At 34.6% G+C, this 25,152-nt stretch overlaps 3 protein-coding genes across 5 annotated transcripts; 2 read left to right on the top strand and 1 right to left on the bottom strand.

Annotated features, from left to right (window-relative positions):
- Positions 1–5,390: 5,390 nt before the first annotated feature.
- Positions 5,391–6,298, bottom strand: LOC110414141 (UvrABC system protein C). The gene has a single exon (XM_021425207.2). The coding sequence runs from the start codon at positions 6,098–6,100 to the stop codon at positions 5,486–5,488; it is 615 nt and encodes a 204-aa protein (XP_021280882.1). The 5' UTR covers positions 6,101–6,298; the 3' UTR covers positions 5,391–5,485.
- A 6,348-nt stretch (positions 6,299–12,646) lies between these two features.
- On the top strand, positions 12,647–14,891 carry LOC110414148 (uncharacterized). The gene is made up of 2 exons (XM_021425214.1): positions 12,647–13,139; positions 13,874–14,891. The coding sequence occupies exons 1-2, from the start codon at positions 12,793–12,795 to the stop codon at positions 14,025–14,027; spliced, it is 501 nt and encodes a 166-aa protein (XP_021280889.1). The 5' UTR covers positions 12,647–12,792; the 3' UTR covers positions 14,028–14,891.
- Positions 14,892–16,708: 1,817 nt separating this feature from the next.
- Positions 16,709–20,235, top strand: LOC110413510 (RNA-binding (RRM/RBD/RNP motifs) family protein). Of its 3 annotated transcripts, none has more exons than XM_021424349.2 (6): positions 16,709–17,948; positions 18,054–18,186; positions 18,567–18,684; positions 18,807–18,843; positions 18,940–19,183; positions 19,308–20,235. In XM_021424349.2, exons 1-6 carry the CDS (start codon positions 17,742–17,744, stop codon positions 19,523–19,525), a joined length of 957 nt encoding a protein of 318 aa, XP_021280024.1. In that variant the 5' UTR covers positions 16,709–17,741; the 3' UTR covers positions 19,526–20,235. The 3 variants fall into 3 exon arrangements, with proteins under 3 accessions (XP_021280024.1, XP_021280025.1, XP_021280026.1); XM_021424350.2 differs by having other exon boundaries at positions 16,711–17,948; positions 19,335–20,235; XM_021424351.2 differs by having other exon boundaries at positions 16,714–17,948; positions 19,338–20,235.
- Positions 20,236–25,152: the final 4,917 nt, after the last annotated feature.

Here is a 25,152-nt window from a genome sequence, read left to right on the forward strand (position 1 = left end):
AATGGCTAAAAACCTTTTCTTTTTTTTTTCTACTTTGTCCTTTGTTCATTGGTCGTTTGATTTAAATGTTATGGGAAGGGGTCCTTTCATTTTTTTTCCAGAGCAACCAAACGTCCCCAGATGACATATTCTAGCTATAAATATGATTTCGTTTTCAATCATGTGTTTTGGATCAATAATGATAAATTCTGCATTACTACAAGAAAGCAGGCTGGAGATTCGCAAACTTTTCAGAGTATTGAGGTCTGTCTAATGATAAATAGCGTCATAGATTCTTATGGATGGGGTCACTCGAGTTGTCATTCAATCAACCAATTTCCATTCACTTTCTACACATCACACTACACTACCACCACTGCTACTTTGTTTTCTTAGAATTAACTGGAAACACTGGACATCCTACACGTGATTGTGGCCACTAGTACTGTATCGTTTCTCCACTGTTTCTTTGACAATGCCATAATACCTACAATATTTCAGAGATTGATTAATTTTTTTTATAATAAGAAAGACCTAAAACTTGATTTTTTTTATGAGATTATATGTACAAATAAAAATTGTATTAATTCCATGAAGCATTATTCAATTTTTATGAGAAATATCCATAAAAGGTAAGCAAACTAAAATGTTCAAAAACAACGTTTTGTATACCGGCACTTTACTTAGCTAGAACTCTGTTCAACTTTTTCTTCTTATTTCATCATATCACTTCATTATTATTAATTTGTTGTGGTGAGGTTACAAGGTTTTCATGAAATATATTCATGAGAAAAATAATTTACTAATAAGCCAATCAAGCAATTAAAGAGCTAGGCCCGAAATAATAAGATTGCTGAGATGAACTATTTCCCATCATATTGTCCTCGCGTACAGAGGAAATCAGTACCAACACTCAAATTCAATATTCCTTCCCCTAAAATCCAAATCACCCGTGCAATTGAGGAAAAAATCAACAATGAAAATAAAAGAATTTCGTTGCTTTATTAGAGTCCTTAATCACATTTGCATCACCAACTACATATTTATTCACGAAATCATCATGTTTCAGAGATCATTTTGCTGTCTTTTTGGTCTCTTCATGTAGTAACACTGATGTAAATGGTTGAGCAACTAGCTCGCCAGAGGCCATCCGTTTGTGTTTTGTTCCATCCACAAATGCATGCATGCACCAGTACCACTGCTATATTAGATCCAATGAAAAATCATTTAAGTTTTGACCACCAATTAGTAAGTTGTTGGGCTAGGTACATATTTATGGCAACAAATGAACTTATAGTTCATATTTGATTTTCATTTCATTATTTCACCACTTCCAATAAATCAATGTAAATCCAATGATTAACTAAAATTCCACTTAATTAACTCAACTTTTATAACTTAGACTCGAGTAGTAATTAATCAGAGTAGAAGTTTGAATTAATGAAGACAGTGAAAATAAGTCACTTCCCATTTTTACTTTCAATAAAGGATTGTAACATAATAATTAAGTTGGCTTTGGGGTACTTTTCTTGCTAGCCCCGCACACATAACACAGCTACGCTAGCTTAGTTCACTTTATGTTTCGTTTCCCAATCACACAATCGATTGAAATTCTCATACGCAAATACTACAAGTTATCACTTAATTATTTAATTTTGGGAAATTTGTATCCGCATGGTGATAATGTTAAAGTAATACTAATTCATGAGCTTCATAATTATTGGTCGGATGGCAAAGCTAGCTTACACGCAAACATAATGCAACAATTGCACCAATTTTTATTATTTCCTAAAACATAAAGACAGTAATAGTTGATACATACTGCCTAACTAAAAGCAAATTAAAATCATAAAAGCAATAAATGAATGGTGAGGACTGAGGAACAATCTCCCTTTCGTAAAGACTTTAAAAATCTCGCAGTACAATAAAAGAAGAAAATATGGTCCTTGATGGTCGTCTATAACATCAAAGGCTCGCAAATACTGATCATCCTGATCCAAGAAGAAAAGAAACTTACTTTTGCATGGAAAGTCAGTAAACTCCGCGTTGATGAAGTCACGTTTTCCCTCCCAATCATGCGTCTTAGAGCTTTTTTTACGGCTTCAGGGGGTTAAGAATTGATGGATCGTAAGGGTGCGTGCTATGGAGAAAGCCACCCCTCAATTATTTTCCCCATTTTCGCCTCTCGCTTTCTATATTAACACGCCATCTTTTCAACGAAGGTGGCCTTTGAGACTTGGGTTGTACCACGTGCTTTCTATATTCGTTTTGATCGTGCACTCTCAATAATGGAAGCACCCTTTTCATTCTTCTTTTTTTTTGAAGATTAAATAGTAGCCTTTCATTGCAAAAGAAGGGGAAGACCCCATGTACACAAAAGAAAGGGACCTGGCTGGGCCGGTGTTATACCAGGTTGTAAGACGTGAGCTTGGCTTATAAAAACATAGCCAGCTGATCAGCCTATAAACTATACATGAAAACATCCATTTACAAAATCGGTGAGAGAATCTATTGTACCCCAAAACAACAAGAAAAACATACAGGGGTGTGCAAGCAAAGGGGACAAGCCGTTCTGAAAGTTCCTTTTGCTTGCAGATCCTTCATTGATGAGAAGTTTGCCATAGTGGACAGTCCTCCTTTTAATGAACCTGCAACAACTTCCCATTGAAAAACCAGAAGCAACGAAACCAACCAGCAAACAAGGAAGATCACTCAAACATTAAAAGGAAAAGTTGGAGCAGTTCAAGTGGCCTATCAACAGGGGCAGAGCTAGAACAATTTTAAAGTGGGGCTAACTAGCCAAAGACACTTAATAATTAAAGAGAACTTTATATACAATTTAATTCTCAATCATAGAAAAGATTAAATAAAATCATAAGACATTAAATATATAAAAAAATACATATTAACAGTAATAATGATGTCATATATATATATATATATAATCGAACAAAATTATAGAAAGAGTCTCTCTTACTCTATGCGCTAAAAGTGAAAAAGAAAATAATTTTTCAAACTTAAATAAATTATCTTTTTACTTTGTGTGTTCTGCATGAAATGTATAACTCTTTGAGAAAACTCTTCTCTTATTCGCTATATGTTTCTTGAATTGTTAATTAACATATTGGGTTATTGGGTTGAATTGTTGATATATAATATAATATGATAAGTTATTAAGTTTAACTGTTAAGATATAATATGTTATAATAGGTTCAAATACAGATTAAGACTTAATAAGTTTAGGTTAGTATACTCATTTTTATTTTTTTAAATTTGCTAGACTTAGCATATTGAGTTAGAATTTATATGATAGCTAGCAATATACTGATTGACTCTAATTTCATCAAATGATTGTTGGAGGAATACATAGTAAATAAAAAAATTTAAAAGTTTTAGAGGAATGTAGTCTCATGATAAGATCATTTTATTATTTTTTATTTGTATTAATTATTTAATAAAAATTATTTTTAAAAAATCATTAAAAATATATAATATATACAAATTTTTAAAAATTTTGAAGGGGTCCAACTATGAGACACTTCGCCCCTGCCTATCAACCGCTAATTTCGCAAGGTTGTTAGCAAACATCATTTCTTGATCTATGGAATGTGTTTGATATACCAACCTATAACTCTTTTTTTATGCGAGTAGATCTGTGAGATAAGTTGTATCATTTTATTCCTCCACGGTTCAATTATAAGTGTGTATGTAATTATTTTATTTAAAAAATTGAGATCAAATTCTATTCTTTTAAATAAAAATAAATAAGTTTTTTTAATGTATATATTTATTGTTGCACAAATATATTTCTTTTTTATTTATTTTTAAATAATAAATTATATATAGAAAATAGATAGGTTTCTAAAGTTTAAAGTTAATTACTATAAATTAAGGGAAATTATATTTGAAATATAATTATGCATACAAAATTAATTTTCAATTATTTATGACGGAAATTTTTTAATATAAATCTATAAATTATTCAATATTATTAAAACATCGAAAAATATTTTTAACAAAAATCATTCAATGCAATTAGAAATTTTATTTATAAATTAGATAAATCATATTAATATTTATATTAAAAATACTTTAAATGAAATTCATTTGATAGATTTTTATATATTTCAAATTAGATATATTTTGTTAAAATTAATAATAAAAAATTTAAATAATAATTTAAAAACATGATGAATATAACCATTTTTATTAATTAAATTTTTTTCAACTTCAGTATTTTTATATAAATTATTATAAATATAGATATGTGAGATACGTATGTATAAATTATACTTGTACTCGTTTTAGGTATATATGGTGTTCAATGCTTCAAACCTATAAAAAAGACGTTGTCTTCGTTTGGGCTTTCCTTCGGATGGTATGCCGTCAGGGTCATTATCAGATTAACTTAAAGCAGGGCCCAAATTCTCTCTGTTCGAATTAGGATATTCTTCTGAAGCCTACCTGGCCCAGAGGCTAAGCTAATGCCAACGGCCTACGCCGGTCTTCAATTAAAACAAATTTTGTTTTGTTTTGAAGACTGAAGAGTAAGCATGAATGGGGTCAGATGAGGGCTTTTTTCTATTATTATTTTTGGATGATTGAGATATAATGGAGGGTAATAACTAGTCGGAAAATGGAAAGAAGTTTATTAGCAAAAAAGATTAAGGTAATGTCATTATGTCGATAGGGTTTCTTTCTATTTTATTAAAGAGAAATTCTCATTCTAGAATGCATGTTTATAAGTTTCAATAGCAACGCATTTACTTGCAATATGACTAATTAGAATGCATGTATTTGATAATTATAAAATCTTATAGTTCTTAATTGGGATGTATGTACGTATTTGATGATTATAAAAGATTAAATTTTCAATACTTTTTTCCATTTGAGTTCAATACATGGCTGATCAGTTTATAAATGGGTTTAGCTTGCAAGTGGCCAGGGAAGTTTGTCGGTTTTGACACAAATTTTAAATTAAGCACGGGCGAAGCACTGTGGTTTTGACATATTTTAGGGCTCTATGAGGCTGAGCCATGGAGGATAGGCCAAAGAAGACAACAGAATCATCTTTTTGGGCGGCCATGAATGATGACATGACATCTTGACTAAAAACGAGTTTTTTAGGATCCCTAGCACCACCAACACCTTTAAGCCTCCATTAATTTGCAGTTGAACTTTGAATACATGTGCTATACCAAGCATAAGTCAATATACTTAATTTCATATGATAAAAAAATCAATCACAAACATTATGGAATTAATCAGGAAAATTAATGACCAGTTTCTTATCAGCTATTTAAACTTGTCATGACTCACTTCATCAGTGTGGTTTGGGAAAGGCCAAAGATCTGAGTATATGATCACACACAAACATGGCACTAGTTAGTAGGCATTTTAGACTTCCAGGATGAAAAAAACCACACCATTAGATATTAATTCTACATTCTACAACAAAGAAGAAACATCAAATATTAGGAAGCAAATATTCTACACTGATAATTAGTCACCATCTATCTTCAGCACATTTCCCCAAGGATCCTTTCCAACTACTAGAAACACTCCATTGATCAGAATTAGCTACCGATGAGACCCCATTCCCACACTTAGCCACCGTCCTCACGCTCTCTATCAACGCCTCCGTTCGAGCCTCCTGCGCCAGGATGTCCGCCAACTGGTCTGGACTTATCACCAGCTTCACCTTCCACACTCCGCTGTTGTTATACCTCGGCAACACCTCCGCCTCGCTTCTCTTCAACACCCTCTGGTGATCAAACGACATGCGATAGGGAGTAGTGACAGATGAAGACGAAGAAGATATAATATTGTTACCGATCTTGCTGTCGTCGTCTTGATGGCTGTTAATGTTTTGATTGTTTTGTTTTGTGAAGCTGTTGTTGAGGGGGAGGAGATAGTAGAGCTCTCCTGCATGGAGCTCTTCGTTGTGGAGGAGAGGCTGAGAGAACAAGTCACGGGTGCGGTAAATGGCATGGCCAGGGAACTCGTTGGTTATGCACTCCGCGGTGATGGGTGCGAATAGCTCCATGATGCCGCCACTGGATGTTACCACTTTCACCATCTCTTCAACTTCTCCAAATCCTTTGAACACACAATTGCCCATATCAAGTCGTCAGTACTAAGCTCTTCCACAATAGTCTCCTCGTTGCTGTAGTTTTTTCTATGGAAATTTAGGGAGGGAAAGGCTGTGGTTTTGGGGCATGGAATCTTGAAAAAATTTTTGTGGTGAAATATAAGTGGAGAAAAGAAGAGGAAAGGGGTTTCTTGAGGGTTTCCTTTCGTCGGTGTGTAGCCGACACAAGTATCCTTTCCTTTGCCAACCCAAAATCTGTAATCTTGTGGCTTTTATAGGGGAATGGCCCACTTTTTTCTTTGCTTGTATAGTACGAGAAACATGCACCGTTGATATAGGCAAAGAAGCCAAAAAGCCCAAGGTAAGAAATCGGGTTTTGGATGGATTAGAATATATCTATTCTTTCTCCTTCCTCTTTTTCCTTTTTTTTTCTTTCATTTTTTAAAGGTACAGTAGTAAGTCAACGATTGGTCAGAATATATATGCGTTGAGATCATGATCGTCGAGGGATTCATGGTCAATTGCACCATCAAGTGTGTTCATTCCTTTTTACCGATTGCTTTTAACAAGTGGAGCCCAGTTATGGGCGACTCCGACGTGAAAAGAAGAGAAGGGTAGGATTGCTTAGCATGCGCAATACCAGCGCTATATATGTTCAAGGAGAAAAAATTAAGCCTGGTAGTGGTTTCATTTGCTTCCACTATGTAAAACATCGTTTGATGTCACCTGAGTGAGTTATTTTTCAATAAGCCTGGCAAAGTTTTTCTTAGACAGTACATATATAACGTGTTAAGTTTGGAGATGTTGAACCCCCAACAAAATATATTGGGTAGGTCAAGGAGGGGACCAGGAGATTCTGATCGATCTCAATGAAAACGAAAGCTGATCGGATAATCATAAGACTCCATTTCTAATTTAAAACTCCCAAGTTATTTAATGGCAAGGTCCATGAGCTGGGCAAATAAATCTTTGGAGCTCATTTCGCTTTTAATTTGCCAAACATAAGGGATAGATACCCCATGATCTCGACTTTCACCAGTTGGTCATGAGTAACCATTCACTGCATATTGCTATTTTAGGCCATGCAATATCGATCCTAGCTTGTAGATATTCTGTTCTCCAAGACAGGCAACCAGCTGAGGCTAGCCTAGAACTGGGTATCATGGATTCTATTGCTTAGATGAATCATTAAGGACAGAAACAGCAGAGCATTTTTACAACTTTCGACAGCTACTTAGCGGCGATACCACTCATTAAACTTTCACTCGAGATTTTCTTCATTGGTTACGATTGAATAGCCCTAAGCAGGGAGATTATTTACAATGGTTTAGGAATGTTTAAGGGCTCGGCAATGTGTAGGAAAGTCTGCAAGTTTTTACAAATTACAACAAAAACTTTCAAAAGTTTCTCTTTTTGGGGTACATACAACTTACAAAAGCTGAATTACCAGTTCATAATGAGACAAAAAGGAGAATGTTATCACCATCAGTAAAATCAGTGTCTAATAAGACATCATTTTCTAATTACAAAGACAGTGCTTTTTCGAGATTCAAGGAATGCGAATAGTGCTATGCTCTAAACTTGCGAAGGCAATTACACTAACCTACATTGGCTGGACCCATATGATGAAGAGAGCTTTAATTAAGTAGCTAAATTATCAGATTACTAACAAAAGCAGCTAGTTCATCAGCTTATATCTTCTCCAGCTATTATCCAGCTTGGTGAAAGGCATGGTTTTGAGGGATAATTCAATTATATAGAGTAATCTGCATTTAATAACTTGGGTGATGGTTGTATAATGATTAAGGATTGAGTGTGGGCAAAATGACTCAAATTTTGAAGCTAGGTAGAGATGATGATATTAGCACAGCTGCAGAGAGAATTTAACTTTAATCATATCGCCTTAACGGTTCAAACTTTCAACTGTCGGCATTAAAGTGACCAATTTTCACCACATTTAATTCACCTTTGGCACGTTGATTTGTCCTTTGCCATCACTGTCGGGTTCGATGCATGTTGGAGGCTGAGAATGGACTGTTGAGAATATCATTGCATGCTGGAAGGTCGACGCAGCATCTCTAGGATCTTTTTGGACTTCATTAATTCTTTCTAATTGACCACTGTCTCTTGTGTCTTTGTTCAGCACCTTCACCTAAGAACTAAATGGTCCAAATCCATACTTACTTTCTTCGGAACAAATATTGTCAATTTTTAGTCTCCAACCCACTAAAAATGTTGAAAATTCTTCCCTCAAAAACCCATTTAAATTAATTCATCGGGAAATCTTATTAAAAGCCCATTTGGTTCAATGAACACTGTGTTTTTGGTGAAGGACCAATTGAATTTGTAATATGAAGTTCATCTATTAGTTGAAACTTTTGAAAAAAAAAAAAAGCGTGAGTAGAATAGAATTATTTAAAGTAATTAACATATGTTTTATGCTATATGAAGTTCATCTCTAGGATCCTTTCAGGGTAATGATTTATATGGTGTTCGTTTTGGGTCTAGGATAACATTACTAGACTTGTCTGGTCCGGGGTGATGATCTGCATGTTTTTATCATCCTTTGAGATCAAATATAATAAAGTTGATGATTGGCTAAAAAAAATGTATGCCTATGTAAAAAGAGAAAAATTATTATCCAATTAAAAGATGCTACATTTTCGAAATTAGTAAATTAAAGAAATTTTTTAAAAGATGAATTATTTATTGTAATTTAATGACATCATTTAAGATAGTCATATAATTAATTATATAATAATTAATTTATTGACTAGTTATCTTAAGAACACATTAACTAGACCAATTAAATTTCCACTTGTGATAAGTTAGAGAAAATATCTAAATTGGATTAATTAAAATTTATTTATTGATCATTTAATTTATCTTTAAATCAATGAAGATAATTTAGAGATGATATTTATATTTGATTAATCAAAATTTACGATCATCCAATTTTTTTATAAATAAACTAAGATAATTTAGAGATAAGATTTAAATTCAACCAATCAAACTACAAAATTCAAAGTTTGACCATCAAGAGATTATCTATGAATTTTCATGATTTATCTCTAATTAGTTTAAAATAATTTAGAGGTAAAATAAAAAAGACTAAATCTTTAAAGCGTCTCATTTAGCACCATAAATACAGTGCTACTCCAAGCCATTTGGGAGACAATTGGGAAAGAAGAAATCCTCAAAAACTAATTCTCTCTAGAGTCGTCCCATAAGTGAGGAAGATTTGGAAGAACCTCCAACCCACACTCAAAGTTTAAGAACGAAGATCACCCACAAGCCTAAGAAGAAAGTCTCAAGTGAAGAAATTTTGAAAAAAAGTCTATATTAATCTCCATATTGTTCGTCTATTTAAGAATAAATCAATCAATGAGCCCTTTGAAGTTAAATTTGAAGAAATTAATCTAAAAGAATATCAGAGATTTCAGATTTCACGTCTAATAAATGATATGATATTTATTTTTGAATTTTCGATTTAATTTTTAGTGAGAAATTTCTGTTCATAAATTTTTGGTGCGCTTAGTGAGATGAACTCTGTCTCTCATCCCTTTTCTTCAAAACTCATATTCCAATTCATCCTTTTTCTTCAAAACTCAAATTCCCAAATTGGGTCAAAACTCAAATTCCCAAATTGCAATGGCTTGCCAACAAACTAACTCTCAAGCTTTCTTGAGTGAATCCTGAAGTTTTCCAAATTCATATGTTAGAAGAAGACAAAAGCTCTGTAAGATTTGGAAGAAAAGTTCTGCAAGATTTGCTCGAGTAGGCTTGAGAGTTAGTTGGTTGGCAAAGTTTGGGAGCTATTGCAATTTGGGAATTTGAGTTTTGAAGAAAAGAGATGAGAGGTAGAGATTTGTGTCAAAAATTTATATACACAAATTTCGTTTTGAAAATTAAATATGTTAAAAATTAGACTAGTTATTTATCAGATGTAGAATCTTTAATCTAGTTTACGTCAAGATCTCATGGACTTAATCTTGAACGAAATAAGATGGAGCCTAATATCAGAAAAATATTAAGTTATATCTATATTTTACATGGATGGAGCCTAATATTGATCAAGATTTAACAATTAATAGGATCAGCATAAACGTTACTCCTATTCATAATCGAAGATTTTGCTTTCATAATATATAGTATATAGTATTTTTGTCTACCATTCTAAGGAATACACATTTGGATTTACAATAAATAATGGTTGTTACATTACCTTTTAATTAACAACTAATGACTGCATGGTGTAAGAGTATTTATTGAATACTTTAAAAAATTACTGAACAATTTAAGAAAATTAAATAAGTTTTTATTTTTTTTATTTCATTCAATTAAGCTTCTAGGCTCTTATGATTAACCATTATTAGTTGAAATATTTTTTATTATTTTTTTATCTCCCGTGACATTAATATTATCATCACTATAAATGATATTTTAACTTATAACAATTAATCAACTTTTAATAATAATGATTTATTTGACTCAAAATAAAGTATATGAATTTGATTAAATACAATAGAAAAACAAGACCATCCTAAAAACTTTGTGACTCTTTGTTGCAACTCCTTATGCAGCATCTCCTTTAATTATTGATTTGATAGGCGCATAGTTCTCTCATGAGTTAACTCTATTGAACAATGACCATGGGATAAATAAAGCATTTTTAACGAGCTAGACTCTTTTACGTGTTAGATTAGGTACGGTTTCTTTCAAACATATTTTTGAGGAGAGCAATAGTTTTGTTAATTTTTTGATAAAGTATGGTGTTAATAAAAACACATCATTTTTTATCTGGTGGTGACTTCACTTTAGTGGTTGCCTTCACTTCAACCTCTACTGTTGTTATTTCTCTGTATTATGAACAATCACACTTAATTAGTTTTATTCATCTTCGTTTTGTTGCTGTTATGAGCTATCTTTCCTCTATTGAGCTACTCTTTGCTGCACTGTTTTTCAGTTCATTTTGTAGGCAGAGGCTGTCCTCTTGATTATTCTTTGGTTTATGTTCTTTGCAACGGATAATTTTTTTCATCTGTTGCTTGCAGTTGCTGTGCCTATGACCTTTACGCCCTCTTTTATACTTACTATTTAATTCTAATGAAACCTTTGATTGGTTTAGCAAAAAAAAAAAAAACCAAGGATTTATTTAAAAATTTTTTAATCGTTTAGAGATATTTTTAAATATTTTACCTAATTTTTATGAAAAGATAAATATAAGATATTTTGATTTTAATAATAATAAGTATATTTGTACCCAAAAAAAAATAATACCATCAATAAGCATATATTTTTTGATAACTTAATACAAAATACTACTAATAATACCAAAGCATGGTGAAGATCACAGAATTTTTAATCTTGAATAATCCCAAATTCATTAATTCTTTTTTGACCATGCGTGTCTCTCAATTCATTTGACTTGTTGTTCTCATATAATATTATTACTCAAACTCAAAACTCCTACTCAAATTTGTTCAGTTTTTACCGCTTGAGTTAAACTTCATATAACTATGGTATCAATTTTTAATTACTTGGGTGAATATTGAATTTGAATCAATTGATAACTAGTTTTTACTGTTTATAAGCATATGGATTGAGCCGTAGTATATAATCAGATTGCATTGTAATCCATAAATTTTTTAGACACTCTTTTGCATTGTGAAGGCATTTCTTCCTTTTTTTTTTTGTGTTTACTTCCCTTTCTCGATCAATCGTTTATTTTTTTTTAAAAAAAAACAGATGAACATTCACCCATAATTAACTTATATATAATTCAATGTGTATGAAAATCGAAAATTTTGTTCCTTTCTCTACATTTTTCTGCTTTGTCATCCCATATCGTACTCGAATTTGTTACAACAATCAAAACTTAATCCCATGTAAAATGTTTTTTTTTTTTTGAAACACGAGGAATGAAGAATTAGGTCGCATAAACCAAAATTATACACATGTAAACGGCAAGACATCTCTGATTAGATGCCGTTGAGGAAAAGTTACCTTGTCCTTTTGGAGATTCTTCAAAAACTATACAATATGAAAAAAAAGGAAAACCATCGAATGGACAAAAGATCAAAAAGCATTTTAATTCCTATAAAAAAATGTAATAAGAGATGATAATATAATTCTAATGCCACTCACATGCAATAACAAGCAAATTCCGAGATAAACCAATCAGGGGAACTTAGCACAAAGATACAAGAAGTAATGATATCATTGCATGACTTCTAAGTCTTATCTTAGCGGTTGCGTTTGGCTCCATTCGAATTGGTAAACGAGCATTCATACCCAAGCTTTTGTATTCATCTAAAATTCCCTATTCTTTGTCATTAAACTCGAATGAAACGTGAAAAAAAGTCATTTAAAGTAATCCGTTCATCTCCGCTTGGTGGTGGGGAGTGGGGACCAACTTTCTTTGCATGCTACGAGCTGTAATTGTATGAATTAATAGTAATTAATAGGGTCATTAATAATTAGCGTGAACTTTCAGCTTCTAAATAGAGACCAACGCATGCCACGTTTAAATTTCTAATCTATGTATGAAAAGGTATAGCCTGATGCCTGATACGCTAAAAGGTTTTTCAGCAAATTCCCACTGAAAACATTGATTGGAAGGCCCCCCTGGCCAGCGTCCCCCCTACATATATCGTGCCGTGGGACGGTTTGCGTATTTATGACAGGGAGAGAATTCACTGCTCTTGTATAAAGAAAGGGGAATGGGGAATTGTGTTGGGAGGTCAAACTTGACGGTGAAACCATTGGACAGCGATATTGGGATGATGAAGAGCCGAGAAGAGGATGGGAGAAGGAGGAGCTTTGATGCACCGTCGAGTCCTATGAGGATCAAGGTGCGCATGACTAAAAGGCAACTCGAGGAGCTGAAGGCACGGGCGGTTACCAGAAAAGGGACTTCGGAACTTGGTCGCTTGATCGTTAAGGAATGCTTTGAAGGTAGATTGTCTCCTCGAGTTGTAGTTGGACAAGTTCATATCTCCGAGAATTCAAGATTAAGGCGTTTGAGTTTGAGTACTATTGATGAAGAAGCGACTGTAAATGATAGTTTGTAAGTGATCTTAAACGCTAGAAAAAGAAAGGTTACGTATGTTTTCAATTTTGTTTTTAAGAAACAAAATGTAAGTGTGATCTATTGAAACCATAATAGAAGTTAGGATGTTTTTGGTTTGGAGTGTTTTAAGTGGTCTAAAGGGGCATTGGGAGAGTATACCGGACGGTAAGTTGGGGTATACAGACCAATACCATCCTGTTTCTTGGGTCTTTTGTTGGTTGCTGCCTTCTAAGGAGGTGAAAATTTCTTTCCCTCTGTGTTAATGAAAGTTTGCATACAATCAGGTCGAATAATCATGTACGAATTTTTGTTGTTAATCGTCATGATTTGCACAAAGACAGAAAAAATGTTCGGGTTGCTTTGCTTGACACGCATCCTACTGCTCTGAGGGCAGTAGTTTTAGGGTGGGCTACTTTCCAAGTTTGAAATTCCTTGGCCTGTTATCAAACATATTGGGCCGTAATTTTGATGCTGGATTCCTGATTGAATTATTCTTTGTGTTGTTTAAGTTTATTTATTATGGGTCTTTTTTTTGTGGGGGGAGGGGGAAGATTTTAGTTTTTGGAACAACTGAAAAGGTGTTGGAGACTTGTTCCAACAAATGCCAAGCAGGGTGACCGTTGCAAAACCAAACGGATTTCTATCAAATGATTTCCCTTATTACATACATTGGACGATAACAAATTAATCTTCGAGGGAAAAACAGGCCTTGAATGACTAATTTTTTGCAGGTTTGGATTGGTCCCAGTTTGGTCGAACCGGTGCTGTATTCTGGATTTGTCGAATGGTATTGGCAAGGCAGCTGGGCGCCGCGAATTGGCTCCAGAAATTTATATAGCCTTGGGTGACTCGGAGAATGTTCTAGGAGTCAAAAGCATAATTTGAAGCCCTTCCATTTTTGGTTCGCCGGTTCCAACAGATGGGCCCATTACCCCAAATTGCTCGCTGTTACAGGTACTTGTTGCAGGCCCTCCTCCTCTTAGTCCTTAGTCCTACCCTCGTAAGCCTAGGTCTATAGCTTACAAAATGGAACATTAAAGAATCGCTACGTGTCAACGAATTGAGATCAGAACCAAACTGATGCAAAACCCCCGATTAGAACAGGGAAAGAGAAGAGAAGGGACGATGCAAAAGTCATAGGAAACATATCTCCCCCACGTTACAGTCGCACGCTCCCACTCATCACATGCAGGGGCCGACCACACCCCCAATCACCTACGTTATCTCCCACTTTCAACATTGCCCATCCTTCTCTCTCCACCCTCGGATTTGCCTACACGCGTATCGTAAATCACCATCAAACGGCCTGAAAAACGTGATCCACTCAAAGTCGAAGGTAATAATGGAAAAGCACTGGCGAGTTGCATGTGCGATCTCTGACGCTAGACTGCCTGCCGGGTTTTTGCAGCCTTCATGTGGATAGTACGACACCCTCTACATATTTTCCCACGCTTTCCTTTTTCCTTTTTCCTTTCTCTTAGTTAAGGCCTTTTCCAATGTCTCAGCTCGGCTTGCTTGCCCGCAAGCCAGCCTCCAACAGTATCTTTCTTAGTTCTTACTACCCTCTTTTCTCTAAAAGACTCGAATTTTCATGCAACTTTTGATCTTCTGTTTTCCCACTCTAATTCCTTCAGCATTGTTTTTATCCCTTTTTCCCATTAGTTCTTCCCAAATGTTTCTCTTTTTGCATCACCAACCATTGAGAAAAATAATTTTGCCTTTTTTCCTCTCTGTCATGATTTAATATCCATGGACCTTTCTAATTGTAATAAATTAAGGTGTAGCTAGAATATGATCTAAATGTAATTCAAACTTTAGGAATTATAAATTCATGTCTTTCCTTTTATGTTCAAGTAATTGATTGAGAATGCACTTAAAAGTTGACATAGAGAAAACTCCATTTGGCCCTCTTAGTAAGTGGGGAAGAATTCAAATGGGGCATGCACAACATGTTGAATCAAAGTGAAAGCATAAAGCAAAAACCATTACTATTAGATCGTCCTCCAATAATTTTTTCTTAATCTTTACAAAAATTGGTCCTATATTTGAAATGTGGCGACGATGAGTCAAGTCCGTTCTTTTACCTTATGCATTTTTAACAACAACCCCACCACACCAGATTCAAAGATCCAAGTGCATGGTCAATGCACATAAGCAATTCACTGATTGGAAAATGAACAGGTCCCTTAACCTTCTTTTCCCCCTAATAAAATATACTCTGAAAATGTCAGGCTGACTGCACCCCGTAGGCATCTTAGGATCAAATTAATAATAATCCCACATGCATGCAACAAGAGAAACGTTTTGTGTAATTATGCACTTGGACTTTTCCCTTTATCAATCTGCTGTTAACTTTTTCATAGCCAAATTTTCTACGTACCGTATATCTTAATATGAAACAAGAGAAAAATAATAGCATGGTAGTTAACTTTAGGAATCATTGAGCTATGGCTATGAATTAGATCACTGGTATTATAGTATAATAAATTAGTATTTAGGATTTATGAGTTTACCCAAACTTATCCAAAATAATTCAGATTCCGATCAGCTGTCGCTATCAACTCTTTTTGAAACAGTGAAGACCCTCAGTTTTTCATAACCTAAAAACACATTCCCATTCCCCCAAGCTCAGCCTCAGTGTACTAGGCTACTAGCCGCCAAGAGAGTCGACAAACCCCAGAGTAAAAAAATTAAAATATAAAATATAAAATATAAAATAATAAATAAAAAATAAAACAATAAAAGGAAGACCATAGAAGGGAAAAGTGCTGAATAAAATAATTAGTAAAGAAAAAAAAAGGTTAAATAAAGAAGAGGTTTGACCGAAATCAACGACAGTCCAAAGCCGTTGGTGTGGGTAGCGACAGTCATGATTTGGGTTCCAGATAAATTTTTAATTTTAACTATTCTAGTAGAAATTTAGTTACCCTTTTTGACCCTCCTCCAATCCCTTGTTTATCCTTCCCTTTCACTCCCCCCCCCCATTATAGACGCCGCATGCCACGCTCACCACTAATTCTGCTTCCTCTCTTTAATTTGTTTTAACTTTTTTTATTACAATAATGTTAAAAAAAATAAGAAAGGAAAAGACAAATTTAACCAATTGAGGATTGGTACATAGAAACTCGAATATAGCCCCTTTTGTTTCCTCTTTACCCAAAAATTAGCTTTAATTTTTTCATCATAGTGATGCTAATTGGGTTGCAAGAACAAAATGATTCAAGAGGGGACCCTTGTTGTCAAAATGGGAAGGCATGTCAGTGGATAATGTTTAGATGAAGTTAGAATGGGCTTTGATTAATGGACAATGGACAATGGACAAAACACTAATAATGTTACACTTCTTTTCTTTTTCTTTTTTTTTTTATTTTTCGAATGTTCAATTATGCAAGCTGAGCAAAGCTTGTCCATGGAGGGCAAATTCGGGGTTTCAAACACGAGAAATTGATTAATTGTCAACTGTTATCCTCCCTAATTTAATTTATTTATCACTGCTATTATTCAAAATAATCTAAAAACAAAAAGGAAAAAGAGAATTTAGAAGGTTGTGCCAGAAAGATTTGGCCCACCAAACATAACCCTATTATCTGTACTTTTTCGGTTAAGGGAATAGCTGCCGCTGCAGAGGAGGGAGTTGAACGGAGCCAAACAGGCAGAGACATTTCAAAGAGAGAGAGAGAGAGAGAGAAGGTGTGTGAAATGATCTCAAAGACCCACAAATGCCAGAAACAGAACATGTAATCTTAAGAGGGAGAAGAGAGAGGCAAACGGAAGGTTGAATACAGCGAAGCAGATGTTACGGAGTCCCAACCCCTCTCACACGCAGCCGATAATTTCTATATAATATTATATATACATATATGTTTTTTCTTTCTTTGTTATAACACAGAGAAAAGAGAGAGAGAAAGTGCCGATACAGCGAAAAAGGTTGGGTCTTGGTCTTGATATTTCATTGGGCAACCTTGCCTACTACTGTTGTGGGTTCCCACTAGCAGCTTTTTTGTCTTTCTTTTACTTCTTTTATTCCCTTCTTCCTTCTTCATCCTTTTATCATATTTCCCTCTTTCTCTCTCTCTCTCAGTTTTGCTATAACTTAGTATAAGTTGTAGTATAATATATTTTATATCTGTTGGGGAAGGGTTTTTCTTCTTTTCTTTCTTTCTCTTCTCTCATTTCCTTTTCCGCCTTCTCAATAGTAATGATTTTCTCGTTACGGGTATCGCTGTTGAGGAATCTGAGGAGTTTTGGTTGTGAAAAAGTGGCAGTTATAGCATTAGAAAAACAACAGCCAGAAGAACTTCACCAAAAAAACAAAAACAGGGTACACGAGCGCACGAGTGCTTAAGGAAGGGCAACGCAAAGTTTAAAAAAAAAGACACAGATTTTAAAGGTTGATTGATGTGATCATCCAAACAAACGGCTCTATCAAGTCCCCCTATTATTTTTTTTTTAATTTTCTTTTACCATTTTTTTTACCACTCTATATTTGGCTTCTGGGGAGGTTTGGTTTGTTTTTGGTTCTTGGTTCTTTTAGACTTTTCTCTTGAATCACCATCTTTTTTTTTTCCTGTTTTATTTGGGAGACTGGTCTGTTTTTCTATGTCTCAACAAAGGCAATTTCAGATGATGGGTGGTAACAATCCAGGGCAGTATAATGACACAACTTTTACGAAAATCTTTGTTGGTGGATTGGCTTGGGAAACTCAAAGAGATACCATGAGGCGTTATTTTGATCAATTTGGAGAGATTCTTGAGGCTGTGGTAATCACAGATAAGAACACTGGGAGATCCAAGGGTTATGGCTTTGTGAGCTCATTGATCCCTTTGTTAAAAGCCTCATTTGTTTCCTTCTGCTATCCATTCTGTGACAATAAAAAGTGAATCTCTTTTTATTATTATTTTCATTTCCAGGTTACCTTTAAGGATCCAGAGGCAGCTATGAGAGCTTGTCAAAACCCTTCTCCTATCATTGATGGAAGGAGGGCAAATTGCAATCTTGCTTCATTGGGTGCCCAAAAGACTCGTCCACCAACTCCTCAACACGGTCTCTTTCTTTCTTCCCTTTTCCATTTTTTTTTGTTATTTATTCTTGTTGAAATGCCATCTTCTTATCTCGATATCAACTCTCTATGCATATGTTGATGCTCCTGTGAATATTCAGAGTCCAACATTTGGGTGAGAAAAAGGTCATTTTTTGATAATGATATCTCAAATGTTTAAAAGCCCCTTTTTATTCATTCTGAAGATGTGTTTGTTAATACCGTATATTGGGAAAATATCTTTACCTCGGTTCATTGCTATCATTTCTAAAATGTTTCAAGCTCAAGGCAAGTTGTTAGTCAACGTGATCTGATAAACTGAAATGTGGATCTAAAAACTAGAGGTATAAAATCATTTAATTTGGAGAAAATAATTAAAATGCAGGGGCAGGACGGTTCAGACCAGCACCTGGATTGATGGCACCGCCTGCTTATCATGGTTCCTCGTCAACTTATGTCCAACAACCTACTGGTCAATATTCAATTCCTTACTCAGCGTATGGGTGAGTTCAAGTATAATTATAGAAATAAAATCCAACTACACTTGGTTTTTAACCTGCATTTGCTACTCTTTATTGTTTCATTTATTCTGTTTCATCACCCTCCACTTTTTGTTTACTTCCAGGTACACTGGGTATGCACAAGACAGCATTTATCCTTTGGTTAGTGTTCATAAACAAAGATCACAAATAAGAATGATATACTAAATCAGTTCCTTGACATTGCTTTAGCTGAATTGAATGGTGTTTAATTTGCAGAACTATTATAGTCTCTATGGAGGCCAACAGTTTTCACCTTACTACGCTACCGGGGCATCAGTGACACCGGGGATGTTTCATAATTTTTATCCATTTTATGCTCAATATGCACAAAATAGCCAAGCTCATAGTTTTGGGGTTCAATATCCCCAAATGGTGCAATATCCTTATTTGCCTCAGCAGTATAGCTCCACGGGAATCCTATCACTTCCCTCTTCAATGCCTATGGCAGCAACTACCGCAGGTGCTTATGTTTTACACAACTTCTAATTAAATACATTCGTAGAATATTTTATATAGTTTTCAGTCAATTGATCCCTTGGTGTATAATACCTATTCCAAGAGAATTTTAATGCAAAATGCAACAGGTGTTAATTGTCAAACAAAATATGCAGCAGGTATTGCAGCAACTAATACAGCAGCAACAACATCATCAACAGCCACAATAAAAACAACATCACCAGCAACAACAGCACCACTTCCAGCAGCAGCAGCAGTAACAACAACAACAACTGGGGTGGTGGCAACGGGGCCAGGTCCTTCACGGGTTTCAGGGACACCTACTGAAAAGAAGCCATCAAGTTAATCTGTCTTGAGGGATACAGTTTCTTTTACAAGACAATCAAGATCTTTTGGAAGGGACGCAAAGGTTGAGGAAAAGAGACATTTGAATAAAAAGAATACAACAAGTTATTGATTCAAAAGGAAGGATGCTTCATGCCTGATCACCAAGCATAACAAGAGATGGAAGTCAAAGGATATCAGCACCGGATTTTTCGTTCATGGAACGGGCATTTTAGATGTAAAGCTCGCTCCTCTAACTGTCTACTATTCATTCTCCATTCATGCCCAATAGGATTGTCTTATTGTCATCATCTCCAGTCACCAATTCAGGATACATGTTTGGTCTAGGAGAGTAGGGAGTCTTAATTAGTTGGTAGCATCAGGATTAATTAGAAATCATATTCATTCATGTATTTGCATAAGGTGGAAACCAAATATTGGCTTTGGATTCTACCTTAGACACTAATTATTAGATGACTTTGTCTCGGTTGCAGAGAGCATCCGATGACAGTCTTGTTCATATCTTGTAGCAAGTGGTTCAGAAGATTGATTTTGTATCTTTGAACCCAAATTTGATTGATTGGTCAAGAAAAAGGGCGAGCTCGGATAGCTCACCCATTAACTTGTAATTTTTATTTTTTTGGTTTGTCCATTATTCACGATTGATACTTTTCAAAGATAGGATTAGTTGGGATAAATAAAATGGTGTCAATTTCTTTCTTTAACAGATAATCATCTCTTTTGTCTTTCATCTTTCGCTTTCAGTGGGTAATCTTTTTATTTAATCGAACAAATCCTTTCTTTTCCATGGTCATCACTTTTGGGGTTCGATGCATGTGTATGGAATCCAAGGGGATCTCATCTCAAAAAAGAGGTCAATGGTTGGAGGGTAACTTTTATCGTTTCAGAGTCAAGCATGCCAGTTATCATGCTTCGGATCCTTCCAATTCAATGAAAGCCTGTAAAAGTTTCCTTCTATAGAAATGATGGAAAAGTAAATAGAATCTTGCTACAAGTCATCTGAACTCATCTTATTTGTATTTGCCAATGGCTAATAAAGCGTATGAAAAGAAAAACCAGGAGAGAAATACTGCAATAGTTTTGCATCCTCCAATAAAAACTACTGCAAAGGGATGCTTTAATTTCGGCTTTTATCTTCTGCAATTCCCAGCAAACTGTTCCAAATTTTGCTGCCTGACTAACACAAGCACTACAAATAAAAATATAAAAGTTGCAAGACTTTAAAAAAAAAGGGTGGTAATTTGTTCAACCTGTCATCAAAGTCAGTGTTGAATGTTTGAGGACCAAGTAGGAAAGGTTTCTGCAAAGATTTGATCCACTATTTTTTCTCTCAAGGAGGCCTTTGTTTTTACTTTGATGATGGGTCAAAATCTATTCTACATTATGATAGTAATATGCGGATTAGTCCAAGATGGCCCTGCCTGCCAGCTTGTTGCATGGCAGAAGGCGTCACAGTCTCACTAGGTCTGAAATCTACTTCTCTTTTGTTAGAGATGGTTTGGTAAGATTTCGATCTTATAAAAGAATCTGAGCAAGATTTTTATTTTAATGTTGTCCTTATTTCGGTACAAACTTGTCCCTTTCCAATTAACATAAAAACTGTAAGCCTAATTTAATGAAACAAGGTCCCCCCTCGAAAACAAAAGCAAGCAACATGGCACAACATGGTTGGCCAAAAGCCCAATACTTATTAGCTTCGGCTTATTAAGCATGAAGGAGAAATTGTCAGAAGCGACATAAAAAAGGAGGTTGCATGTCCCCCAAGTCTTGTCAATGGCAGGAGGCTGGTGGTGCCATACACTGAATCGTGTTCAATTTCTTCGGTTGCATGTTGAACTTTGGGTGAAATCGTTCAGAAGTAGGGTGAAGGGCAAGAATTTAACCTTGCTTGGCCTTTTACGCAAATTCAATTCTGAATTCGTATGTACATGGTCTTTGTGTTGGATCAGAGAAGGCAAAAAAAAAGCCTTGGTTTGTGGATGACATTGACTATACTAGCTTGTTCCAGTTTTTGTTTTTGTATTTTTGTCATGCAACTTTAGCATCTTCTTAGTAGCACAACTGTTAATTTAATCTACTGCTTTAACATTTTTCCTTTTCATTTTTGTACGTAACTAACAGAAGACAAACAAAATTCTGTACATGAAAATTCTGATTTGCTAGCTAGCACAGGACAAGAAAATACCAGCTATTCCAAGACTATCCTGGAATTGGCTTCCAATCTATATTCTATACTGTATATCTACGATTCAAGTTAACCTCAAGTGAGCTGCATAGCCGAATTAGTACTACTACTATAATTAAAAATTTGAAGCAAAGCTTTTGCAGATGTCATGATAAATTTGCAAATTTTCATGTCATGTCAAGTCGATTTTTGGCTCCTTAGTCATTTCGCCATTTGAAAACCAGCATCACCAGATGGCGCAGTTAACAGCCCTATTCAGTTCTTTGTTCAATTTCTGGGTCAAGTCCATCTCTCTGCTCTTCTTGTCAGGTACTAGACCTTGCTCCCCACCGCCCCGTATGTTGGGTTGGCGAAAATCTGGCCTTTGCACACAAACTCAATTGAAGGGACTGTTCAGATAATTGTATAAATTTACTAAAATCAATATTTGATACATTCACAGTGTTAATTTTTATACAAAATTAAGTTATCAAATTTGAACACTGTTAATGTATCAAATATTTTTTTGATTTAATAATTTAATAGTATAGTTTGAAAATTGAGTTTTCAAGGATTTGGGTGTTAGCCTATTAGGCCGTTCCCCGGTAGCATTAGAGAATTTAGCTTGGGGTACTGTTGAATAAGCCCAAGTCGAGGTAGGAATGAGGAATCTAAAACTCAGACAAGTCTTGTCTAATAACAATAACTGTTTTTTCACGAGGAATTGAATTGGGAAAGCATTGGATTGTCTACAGTAAAATTCTTTCTCTGAATGCTTTCCCTTTCTGCGTCGTCCTTTTACTTTTGAAAAGGCAAAGGCTTCAATGGCAAGCAAAAGGGTGCCCTGGGCAGCAATTGATTGGTTAGGAATTTAACCGTGGCTACTAGTCCTGTTGCCTTCCTTTTACTTGGGCCCATGCTAGCAGTTGTGCATAAATTTCCTCTTCATCACCATTTGCACTTAGCCCTAGACTTTGCTCAACTGCCACACCTCTTTAGCCTTCCTCCAAAGTTAATTTATTCCTGTTTATTCTCTTCACCGTTGATTTTCCTCGTCTTTCTTTTTGTTTTTTCTTGCCACTGAGCCGTTCGTCCACTTCAGTCAAGAGAACCACCTTCCTTCTTTTGAGTTTCCCATATGGTAAAATGGCTTGGTTAAGGGCTTGGTCTTGTTCTGCTGAAGAAGATACCCGATTTGCATGTGGCTGAACTGCTGAAGAAGAAACCTGGTCCTGGATTTTTGATGGGCAGGCCCCTAGTTTGTTCTTGTCTTGCGGCCCATGATCTTCCTTCGCACTACATCACCCATTGGCCCATTTGTATCTGGCCCATATCTTTCATCAGATCGAACAAGAGTCGGGGATCATCCGGTTTAGCGATTCAATTGACCTGTTTTAGGGTTCTTGAACCGGTACAGGGATTTTATAAAACCTCTGAACCGATTTTAAGGTTTTAAAAAATCTGTTTTAGGGGCTTTAAATCAGATCTAAGATTAATGGAAATTTGTTTTAGGTTTTTGAAATTCAATTTTAAGATTCTGAGACAAAAGTAATAAGCAACAAAAGATTTCCAAATCAAAAAACAAGAAAGGAAGATGAGAAAAATGGTAAGAGAGTGTTTGGTTTAGAAAAAGTGAAAGATATTTATTACAATTTAAATAATCACAATAATTTTGTAATATTTGGTTTATAAAAAATAAGAGGGAATATAATTGTAAAGAGAAAGTCATTAAAAGGATGAGTGCAAGAAAAAAGGTGAAAAAAAAAAAGAAAAAGGAAAAAAAGAGAGAAAAAGAAAAAATAATAAAAAAGTGGAGTTCTTTTTTGTCTTTTACCTTTCTTTAAGTCGATGTTTACTAAAAATAAAGAAAAGGGAGAAAAAATATTAGAAAAAAAAAGAAAAAGTGAAGTTCTTTTTTTTTATAATTATAATGGTAGATTTCGTATAAAAAAGCGCACGTTTTGCCAATTACAAAAAAGGATGAATAACCATGATTGTGAATGCCGTCCATGGCATATTGTTTACCAAAAATTTCCAATATTAATACTCACTTCACTAGACAAAGAACAAAAAAGAAGAGTAAAATATTTATAAATTAATTAAATTTTATGTTTATAAAATAATTTTATTTATTGAGTAAAATAAAAATAATTGAATGTTTATAAATTAATTAAATTAACTAATTAATTTATTTATTTATAAAATAATTTAACTTACCTAATTTAATTCTTTAAAACTTAACTAATTTATTAAAAATAAATATTTAGTATCTTTATATATATTTTAATATTATTTTTATCATACTATTATTTATTATTTTAAGAAATAAGTTGAAAAGTGAAAAATTTATATTAAAAAGAATATAAATTTATTTAATTTTATATTTTCATTGAAAGTAATTATATAAAATTATATTATATTTCCTGTAATCATATTTTCCCGAACAATACCAAAATGTTTTAAACTTATGTTTCCAACAATTATACTTTTAACAACTGCATTCTCTACAAAATACCAAACCCGTCTACTAGTGACTGTTCTTAACCAGCAGTGTCCCAAATCTAGGCCTTGATGACCTTGCCATCAACATTCAAGCTACGAGTAGCGAACTTGACGCCACTGGTGGAGTTAGACTCGAGGCTAAACTCGTTCCTGGTGAACCTCGAGAGCAGATTGGACTTTCCCACTCCTGAATCACCGATTAACACCACCTTGAAAAAGTAGTCATAGTGATCGTCTGCTCTGTAACCAGCCATCTTTCACTCTTCTCAAAACCACTGTTGTTGCACTCTTTTTGACTTCCCTTTAGCTAAATTTACTTGGAGGAAATGAGAGAGAGACAGAGAGAGTGAAAGACGGGTGGTTTCAAGTTTATTTAGCCATTTTTAAGATCTCTCTCGAGAAAATTTTCTTGCGCTTCACCCGAATTTGTCTTAAAAGTTCAAATAACAAAGAAACAGATACTAGTGAATTTGGCGGGAGGCCAGAGGTTTCTGTCTTCTAATTAAAACTCATTCCCAAATTGAATTGGGTCCATTCTGGGTTGGTCCTCGAGAAGGAATAGCCATTGATGTGCTCGAACAAACATACATTCTCAAACTCCACTGATTTCGTGACGATGAATTGTAAGACAGAACCACGTGAACATTCAGGCGCTGGTGTCTCTTCCTAAATCCTTCAAGACCATTATTCATTCAAGATTTCAGGAAATTTCCTAGTTACCTGTCCAGAACCAAATCAAGGCCTCATATTCTCTACTCTCCCAAATAGGTTTTGCTCTTCATCATCTTCCAAAAAGAGAAAAGGAAAATAACCAGAAAGCCATGGCTATTAAAATTCCTGGTGTTATGCATGCTAGACAAATTCTACGCCAATCAAAATATTTTGCAAATCAAGTTATCTCCTGATAGTGTTCCAAAAGGCTACTGCAAAGAAATTAAAAAAAAAAATTGTGATTCCAGGCC

The sequence above is a fragment of the Theobroma umbraticum genome, unplaced genomic scaffold (genome assembly GCF_002168275.2).
Source record: "Theobroma umbraticum cultivar Fairchild unplaced genomic scaffold, ASM216827v3 scaffold_4.1, whole genome shotgun sequence".
Taxonomy (NCBI): domain Eukaryota; kingdom Viridiplantae; phylum Streptophyta; class Magnoliopsida; order Malvales; family Malvaceae; genus Theobroma; species Theobroma umbraticum.